The sequence below is a fragment of the Tupaia chinensis genome, unplaced genomic scaffold (genome assembly GCF_000334495.1).
Source record: "Tupaia chinensis unplaced genomic scaffold, TupChi_1.0 Scaffold000292_1, whole genome shotgun sequence".
Classification (NCBI taxonomy): domain Eukaryota; kingdom Metazoa; phylum Chordata; class Mammalia; order Scandentia; family Tupaiidae; genus Tupaia; species Tupaia belangeri.
Window position 1 is genome coordinate 3,453,482 of NW_006159777.1, and position 9,746 is coordinate 3,463,227.

The 9,746-nt window shown below is 46.4% G+C and overlaps 1 protein-coding gene across 1 annotated transcript in view; it reads left to right on the forward strand.

Annotated features, from left to right (window-relative positions):
• Positions 1-9,746, forward strand: part of LOC102481818 (rho GTPase-activating protein 32) — a 120,630-nt gene that overhangs the window by 67,727 nt on the left and 43,157 nt on the right. The window contains 1 exon segment of the mRNA XM_006150642.2: positions 5,509-5,658. Coding sequence (XP_006150704.1) covers positions 5,509-5,658 — 150 coding nt within the window.

The window sequence follows — 9,746 nt, forward strand, 5'->3', positions numbered from 1 at the left end:
AGACACGCAGGCACACAGACACGCAGACGCTGCAGACTCGCAGACGCGCAGGCTTGCAGACGCGCAGGCTCATAGACGCTGCAGACATGCAGTTTAATCTCCCTTCAAGGCCTGGCAATCACTGGCGACTGGCTGGCCAGTCACAGTTGCGGATATCTGCTTTGGCATCTCAGGATGAGAAGGACCACGCTACTGTACCGCTCTGCCCCACCGCGCACACTCCAAGGGCAGAGAGGAGTGCCGTTTATTTAGCAGTGTTTCATGGGAAAGCAAAAGAACAAGGAGGCCATGCAGAGGAGTGGTCGGCTGCACCAGGAGGGACACACCCTCCTGGAGCCCTGAGTGCCAAACGGGTGCCGCGCCCGCCATCTCCAATCTGTGCTTCCTGGCAGCTCTTTGATTATTTGCACCTCGTGTCACTAGTAAGAAAAAGGAACAGGAGCAGTCCTCACCCTTCTCCTACCCAGGAAAAGGTAGCCAGGAGTCCTTGCTCTGCAGCCAAACCTGCGAACCCAGAGGAGGAGTCGAGCCGCGCGTCCTGGAGAGCCCAGCTGTGTGGGCCGTGGCTGCTGGGTGCTACTGCCCACTCAGCTGTAGGAGGATCCCTAACTTCAGGCGTCGGTTGCTAACCCATGTGAGAGATGACTATATTCCCTCTGTGTGCTGTCGACACCGCAGCTCAGCCCGGCCGGCCACTGCCGCAGTGTTTGAAAAGGCCCTCCATCTGTGCTGACAGCTGCCGCTGCCTTCCTTTCTCCTGCGAGGTTTCCTACGGACTCATGGGTTTTCTTTGCCTGCTGTTCATCGTCAGTCGTGCTCAGGCTTTAGGGGGTTAGGATGGCCGCATCCGGCCGGTGGGCGTTCGTCTGACCGAGCCCTGGCGGCTCCTTCTCCTCTTGCTTTCTGACAGAGGTTTATCGATAGGAGCCTAGCTCCGAAACCAGAGGACTCAGTGTGTCAGGGATGTCACCATGGGGGAGCCCCTCAGTGGGTAGTGCTCAGAAGTGCCTGACTTGTCATTGCGGGCTCATGGTGACGTCCCAACTCAAAGCTAACGTTGCAGGTTTTGTTCACTTCTGCGAGTTTATTATCATATCACAATTCCTCTCACTTGAAATCTTGGTTTCTAACGATATTTGTTTTGTTCCACAAAAGGTATAAAATTGTTTCAGAATTACACTATGAATGTTAGTATTCTAATGGCAAAAATGTGAAATGAAATATTACTGATTTTTTTTATCTTTAGGATATATCCCAGTAAGCATGTAGTTTTTCTTAACATTTTAAATTTACTTTTGAATGTGTAGGAAGAAAACATAATTTAGAAGTCTTAGAAGTCAAGCTATGTGAAACGGTATACTCAAAAAAGTGTCACTTCTTGCCCCACCCTCCTTTTCTCTACCCAGTTCTTTTGAGAGTTTTGTTTTTTTTTTGTTTTTGCTATAGGGTGTGTGCGCTTGCCAAAAAGAGACAGAGAGACAGAAAGCGAGAAATCACCTCACCTCCCAGGGGAGATGGCCACGCCACACTCCCTTCTCCTCCATTCTTCTCTCAGGATCTTGGGCACGCACGCTTACGCACCCCACGTGAGTTTAAGCCACCAGGTCGGGGACGCACACTGCTGTCACTTACATGGGGGTCAGCGACACAGCCATTATGCTGACTGCTGGTTGCCGCACCCACTTCTTTTTACCCATCTTTACTAGTTTCTTACTAAGGCCTGGCAATCACTGGCGCCTGGCTGGCCAGTCACAGTTGCGGATATCTGCTTTGGCATCTCAGGATGAGAAGGACCACGCTACTGTACCGCTCTGCCCCACCGCGCACACTCCAAGGGCAGAGAGGAGTGCCGTTTATTTAGCAGTGTTTCATGGGAAAGCAAAAGAACAAGGAGGCCATGCAGAGGAGTGGTCGGCTGCACCAGGAGGGACACACCCTCCTGGAGCCCTGAGTGCCAAACGGGTGCCGCGCCCGCCATCTCCAATCTGTGCTTCCTGGCAGCTCTTTGATTATTTGCACCTCGTGTCACTAGTAAGAAAAAGGAACAGGAGCAGTCCTCACCCTTCTCCTACCCAGGAAAAGGTAGCCAGGAGTCCTTGCTCTGCAGCCAAACCTGCGAACCCAGAGGAGGAGTCGAGCCGCGCGTCCTGGAGAGCCCAGCTGTGTGGGCCGTGGCTGCTGGGTGCTACTGCCCACTCAGCTGTAGGAGGATCCCTAACTTCAGGCGTCGGTTGCTAACCCATGTGAGAGATGACTATATTCCCTCTGTGTGCTGTCGACACCGCAGCTCAGCCCGGCCGGCCACTGCCGCAGTGTTTGAAAAGGCCCTCCATCTGTGCTGACAGCTGCCGCTGCCTTCCTTTCTCCTGCGAGGTTTCCTACGGACTCATGGGTTTTCTTTGCCTGCTGTTCATCGTCAGTCGTGCTCAGGCTTTAGGGGGTTAGGATGGCCGCATCCGGCCGGTGGGCGTTCGTCTGACCGAGCCCTGGCGGCTCCTTCTCCTCTTGCTTTCTGACAGAGGTTTATCGATAGGAGCCTAGCTCCGAAACCAGAGGACTCAGTGTGTCAGGGATGTCACCATGGGGGAGCCCCTCAGTGGGTAGTGCTCAGAAGTGCCTGACTTGTCATTGCGGGCTCATGGTGACGTCCCAACTCAAAGCTAACGTTGCAGGTTTTGTTCACTTCTGCGAGTTTATTATCATATCACAATTCCTCTCACTTGAAATCTTGGTTTCTAACGATATTTGTTTTGTTCCACAAAAGGTATAAAATTGTTTCAGAATTACACTATGAATGTTAGTATTCTAATGGCAAAAATGTGAAATGAAATATTACTGATTTTTTTTATCTTTAGGATATATCCCAGTAAGCATGTAGTTTTTCTTAACATTTTAAATTTACTTTTGAATGTGTAGGAAGAAAACATAATTTAGAAGTCTTAGAAGTCAAGCTATGTGAAACGGTATACTCAAAAAAGTGTCACTTCTTGCCCCACCCTCCTTTTCTCTACCCAGTTCTTTTGAGAGTTTTGTTTTTTGTTTTGTTTTTGCTATAGGGTGTGTGCGCTTGCCAAAAAGAGACAGAGAGACAGAAAGCGAGAAATCACCTCACCTCCCAGGGGAGATGGCCACGCCACACTCCCTTCTCCTCCATTCTTCTCTCAGGATCTTGGGCACGCACGCTTACGCACCCCACGTGAGTTTAAGCCACCAGGTCGGGGACGCACACTGCTGTCACTTACATGGGGGTCAGCGACACAGCCATTATGCTGACTGCTGGTTGCCGCACCCACTTCTTTTTACCCATCTTTACTAGTTTCTTACTTTCCCTTCCAGCGTTTCTTTTTCAGAAATATGCCTTACGTACGTGCGTGCATGCGGTGTATGGATTCCAATCACTCCTCACGCCAAAGACCCTGTCCCCCACCTTGGCTTTTGCCTGTGCAGAGTGACAAACGTGCCCTGGAGAGTGAGCTAGTCTTTCACCCGCGTGGAGGGAGCACTAGTTAGTCACTGCTTACAACTGCACCTCCGATTTCCGCTGCACATCCTGGGTGTTAGAGGTGTTCCAGCTGAGGGCCGTCCTCGCTGCCTCTGCTGTGCAGAGGCCCAGCTCTCCAGGACGGCCTCCATGTGGCCTCTGCCCATGCTCTCCTGACCACCAACTTAGACAGGACTGGCAGGGAAGCTGCCCTCCCTCCCAAGTCACTTCCCCTAGGAGGGGACTTCAGAAAGTCTGGAAAGGCTCTGATGGAGGAGTTTATTATGGTGCAAAAGTTTTGAAATCCATACATAGGTTTTGCAAATAGGCATTTTCTACTGCAGTTCCAATTTTCCATGAACTGTGTGAAGTTCCCTCATAGTGAATATTGTAGAAATTAAAATTCTTCCAAATCACTGTGTAATTGCATAATGTTAAACTATTGCAGACCATACTTATTTGTATTTTTTAAGAATCTTGTCAAAGTAATTGTAAAGTTTATGTAGAAACTTCGGGAACAAACAGCCCGGTGGTCTCACTTTAACAAAGACTCATAATGCAGTCTGCCTGCAGCTTCAGGGAGTAACCCTCCTGCCGGCCTGCAGCTTTAATGCAGACTGTTACATGTGACAGCCCTCTGAGGTCGACCGATGCTCTGTGAATTTCCTGTTAGAAGCTAGGGAGGATGTCATTTAAATTTATGACACGGGATCTCAGCTATGAGAAAGACTGTGATTTCGCCCAGAGCCCCAGAGCATGTCAGGGAAAGTGACAAGATTATTCTGACAGTTCTAAGTTAATTTTAAACAATCGATATGGAAGAAGAGAAACTTCCCACATGGTCTCCTGCAGTCCCAGTGGCCCCTTTGTTTCTGATTGTTGCCCAGAAAGTCCCTCTGCCCAAGAATCCTCTCAGCAAATCAGGATGGTTGATCACGCTCACGCAGTCTGTGCAAAACGTGTGTATGTCTGCAAACGAGGTTTCCCATCGGTCAGAAAGAAACGGAGGGCAGGTGTCCGATCTGGCCTGGAGTAACTGTCTAGTGGGGGGCAAGGCCGCAGAGTGCCCTCAGCAGTCCTCATCTGTTCAGAAGTGAGATCGGGGCTCCCCTGCCATCCACCGAAGGACTCAAGGCCTCGGAAGCCTCGCAGTAAATCGTTTGCAAGCCAGCCTGGGGATTGAGGCCACACGGCTTAGGCTTCTGCCCGCAGCTAATCTCCCAGCTTGGGCTGACGGATGTCGATGTTTCGAGTAATCTTCCCTGGAGGTTGCACTTCTCAGAGAAAGTCATTTTCCCAAGGGTTTGTTTGCTTTTAATTCTTTCATTCTGTGGTCTTTCTAATATGCCAATTGGTGGAAATATTTTCCCCTAATATTCATTCTCTTATTTCTTGCCTTGTTCTACCAGAGATCCAAGGCGAGATGTATTTGGCCTACTGTCCATGGATGGTGACAGCAGGCCTGACGCTTTCTGTGTTTTGTATTTAAGCATTAGGTTGGCAGGTGTGTTCTCTATCGTTACAGGATTGTCTTCTCTATAAAATGAGAAAGAGGGAGGGTTTTGTTTTGTTTTGTTTTCCCACGTGCTATATAAATTTCAAACCATGAAGTAAACTATTTTAAAAATCAACTAGAAGTGAAGCCAGGTGTGAGCATGTTAAATCTCCCTTGGGATGCAGGGTCCCCGAAGCGGTACCTTAGGGTAAAAGTGAGGTGTGTCTTCCTTAAGTTAGGAAGACGGCTGGTATCCGAGTTTGATTTGAAGGTCGTGGCTTACGACGCTTGAAGTTTCTCGTGGTCCCATCCAGTAAAAGCGTGGGCCAAGGGGAGGAAGGTGAAATTATGAGGTCAATTATGAAGTAACTTTTACAGCGTAACTGTTAGCTAAATTTGCTGGAAGTTTCCCCGAGACCGACGCGTACAGTGGCACATTCTCTTACAGCAGCCTGCTGAGGTGTCTGTTTCCTCACACCGAGTGAAATGCAGCCTCTTGCCACAACTGAGATATTCCCTCCTTATTTTCCAGTGTCCAAAAAGCACGGCAAGCTCATTACTTTCTTACGGACATTCATGAAGTCTCGTCCAACAAAGCAGAAGCTCAAGCAGCGGGGCATCTTGAAAGAGAGGGTGTTCGGCTGTGACTTGGGGGAGCACCTTCTCAACTCCGGCTTTGAAGGTGAGAGTGAGATACATGAGCGCTCGGTTTCCACTTCCGCCCTCTCCGTATTGATTTCTACAACAGTGACAACGTTGCAGTAGAGAGCAGGCGATAGTGTGTCCCACGTCAGCTCCCCGGGAGGTCGCCAGCTTCCCACAGGCTCCTCTCAGGTCTGGGCGGAGCAGGGGAGACCGGTGCTCGGGGCTGTCGGATCTGTTGGGACGAGCAGGACATTCAGGGGTACAGCAGTGTTGTTATTTTACGGTATTTTATTCTCCGTTCAGGTAGCTTCTTCAGCCAGTTTTCCTACTCGGTTTATCCCAAAACATTTACTTGGTTTTTCTTGCAGAAAAAAGCAGTTACAGTTTTGAGATTGTCAAACACCAAAACTGGTCTCCTAACTTTTAGACTTAGAACGGTCTATTTTTCTCTCTAAATTCTGAATCTGTGCAGTGGTTGGGTGAATGCATGAAGGGGGAGATAAATAGGAAGGAAGGTGAGAAGGACATTTTGCTTGATATTTAAATACCGCTTTGTCCTCGTCTTTAGAGATGTGCGTGCCCTTGAGAAGCTCCGGAAGGGGGTGATTGGGGTGATCGGGAATGCTACATGTTGATGGGGAAGACCCTCTGTGCTTCTGAGAACGAGAGAAAGCTGGCGGCGAAGGCCGTGTGTCGGCGAGGCCAAATGAGCCTCACTCACTGCGAAAGATGGCGGCGTGAACTGAATGCAGGCTGCACATTTCTTGAGAAAATAAGTGGAATATTATCCCGAACAGACATCACTCACAAACTAGTATCAGCAGTTACCTAAAAAGCAAAGACAAATACTCTGAGGATTATTTTTGCAACCAATCAAAGTGGAAAAATGAGCCAGGGAGAGTGTCAGAGAGCATCGTGGATGAGGAGTGGGTGACAGGGTGAGAGGCGCGTAGCTCTGGCCCATAGCAAAACAACAGGCAGAACCAGAAGGCGGAGTTCTGGGAGAGGATGAGGCCGCTTAGGCTGTTCAGGGTAGTTGCTGCTCTAGGTAAGAATCTGTCATGACAGAGAGTGGCTCGAAGATCGGGAAGAAGAGCTATTTATAAGACTACATATGGAGATAAGTAGGAATAAACTTATTCTCAGATTATGATGCAGAAAATAAACTCCAAACTTATGAGTGAATTGTTTTAAACCTAGAATTGCTGATAGGAATTTTGTTTTGAAGTAGCAGAGAAATAATTGCATTCTCAGATTTAAACAAAAATCATAAAGAGGTGACTTCAAAATATACTTTTCTATTTTGTTTTTAATTGCCAAAGGGTTCATGCACTCATCGCAGAGGGATTGGTGGGCAGGAAACCCCCCCAGTGGGATATGATGCCACAAGCTCCTTCCCTCCATGAGCCTGTCCCGCCGGGATCTGGGCACATACGTACACACGCCTGGCTTACTTTTCAAGCCAGAGGCTGAGATTTGAACTGCGATCAGCCATGTGGGATGGGCTTCCTTTACTGCTGTGTCGCTTAGCTAGGCCCATTCTTTTCTTACAATGAAAACTAGCAAATGTGGAGGAGAGGAACCAGAGACTGAGAAATAATGATGTTTCGGGTGTGACCAAGCACTGCTGTCTCAGTGTAGGGGTAGGTTGTAGATGAAATGCAGAAGACAGTGTATCCATTATTAATCATGGAAATATATCTTTAAGCAACTTGGGCATGCCACTTTTACATTGGTAAACATGATTAAAACAGCAGAGTTGGAACCAGCAGTTAGCGTAATGGCTATGTCGCTGGACTCCCACGTAGTCGACTGCAGTTTGAGTCCTGGACCCGGTGGCTTAAAGTCACACCGGGCGCGTGTGCGTGCGTGCCCAAGATCCCGAGAGGAGAATGGAGGACAGGGGATTGCGGTGTGGCCATCCCCCCTGGGGGGTGATTTCTCGCTTTCTATTTCTCTGTCTCTTTCTGTCTGGCAAGCACACGCGCCCTATAGCAAAAACCTGTCAAACAAACAAACAAACAAACAAAAAAACAGTTGTTTTCCTGAATAACGATATCCACTGCCATTAAAATTAGCAGTTATTTCTACCAAGCGGTAAAAATGGTTGGTTTTAGGCAGCTCTGAATGAGCTCAGCCTTTTTGGAAAACCACTTTGCAGTTCAGAGCAAGAGGCCATATAGTGCTCTTGTACCTGGCATTGCTACTCCGTAAGGGTTATCCTAACACCGTTGTTACATAGATACAAAAGTATTTATTTTAGCAATATATATGAGAACAATAATCAAATATCCAAGCTTTGGGAGAATTATTTTATAAATTATGAGGCAATTAAAAAATCGTAAGTTTGAATATAGTATAGAAGCCTGAAAAATGTTATAAATAGTTTTAAAGTGTGGTTTCTTAGATGATATGTAACATGAATATAATTAAGGTAGAGTAACAGATAAAAGGAATGTTTTCTGATTTTCCTCTTGGTTGTCTTGCCCTTTTAATCAAAAAGAAAAGAATGCTGGAAAAATATTAGAAAATAACAATTTTGGATTATTGGATTCTCTGCTGCTGATGGCTTGTCCAATGGAGAAAATCTGTTTGTTCTTATCTAGAGGATAAGAAAGAAAAATTAATTTGTGACATTAGAGTGTAATTGGAATTTGATAAGCTTTTAAGAAGTAGAAAACTTGAAGACCGAGACTAGATATATTCTAATCTGCATACTAAAATAAATTTCTATTTCTTCAGGGGTGGTGAAAAATGAATATTTATATGAGAGATTTTTATTTCAATATTCAAATAAAGAATAAATTAGCAGAAGAGAAACCTTTTATTTTTCTTAACTAAAATTTTAATTAGGAAAGGAAATGTTTTTTAATATAATGATTTATTAGTTCGTCTTTGATTTAGTAAATGTGTGATGAGTTATAGTTAACTGCATTTATTTCATGTGTATATATATATTTATACACACATATAGAGACTATTTTACAGTCTGAATTAAAACAAGAAAAATCATGAGGAACACTTTTATATATACATATGTATAACATACGTAATTGTGAGGAGCGGTGAAAGAGATATATAACAGACATACAATTCTTCCTCACAATTATTTTGTTTTAGTTTAGATTTTAAAATAGTGTCTCTACCCTGTACAGAATAGATGTTGCCCCAGATTTTTCTGAGAAGGAAGCCCATACTGGATCGTTGCTAAGTGACTCATTCTCTGCATTGTATTCCTAGTGAATAATCAACTTTGTAACGAGATTATCCTGTTACACTTTCTGAACTGCTGAGCCGCCTCCCTGTTGGAGCAGGTGACCAACCTGACCTGTTCCTTCTCTCCAGAACGTTGCAGGGACTCACCCAACAGCCTGACAAGGCAGTTTCTCTTTATTCTTTAATCCGTGGCTCCTGTGCCAGAGTTCACTCCGACTGACCTTCCTGGTCTCAGCTCTGACGGGCTGTAGTTGAGCTGGTTATGTAGTACCACGGGTGTCCCTCGAGCCGACTCCCTCAAGCCTGCCCAGGTAAAGCACCTGTGTCCCAGCTCCTTGGGAGGCTAAGGCAGGAGGGTTGAGGCGCGGTGAGGCCACGTCTAGAAGGAAAACCGACCTACGTAGTCCTGTTGGTGCATAGGGTAGACGGGTCTGTCCCTTACACACGCACCCTTAATTACAGAGTCATACTTCGCTTATGTTCGCTGTTTGTGTCTCGCCTGGCCCAGCCTTGCCCCGCTTAGATGTGCCGAGTGAGTCAGCGCCTTCCACCCTGTCCCACCTGCCTCATTAGCCTCCAAACCTCAGTTCAGCAGTCAGCGTACTTAGAAATTTCCAGGATGTTTCCATTCTCGGTAGGACTGGTAGGGAGGACAGGTGACAGCACGCCATTTCTCTCGTAAAAGTAGCAGGTTTAAGTCACTCCTATGTAGTCCCTAATTGTGACCGCATTTGTATGACTGGAACGAATTTTACAGAAAGCTATGGTGTTATATATAACATATATGTATACCATATTATACACACACACACTTTAAAACCTAAGGAGAGGAAAACATTACTTGAAAATATTTCTGTATTTCAGATTATTTGGTATTTTCATCAAGAGGCCTTTCAAAAGATGTTATAT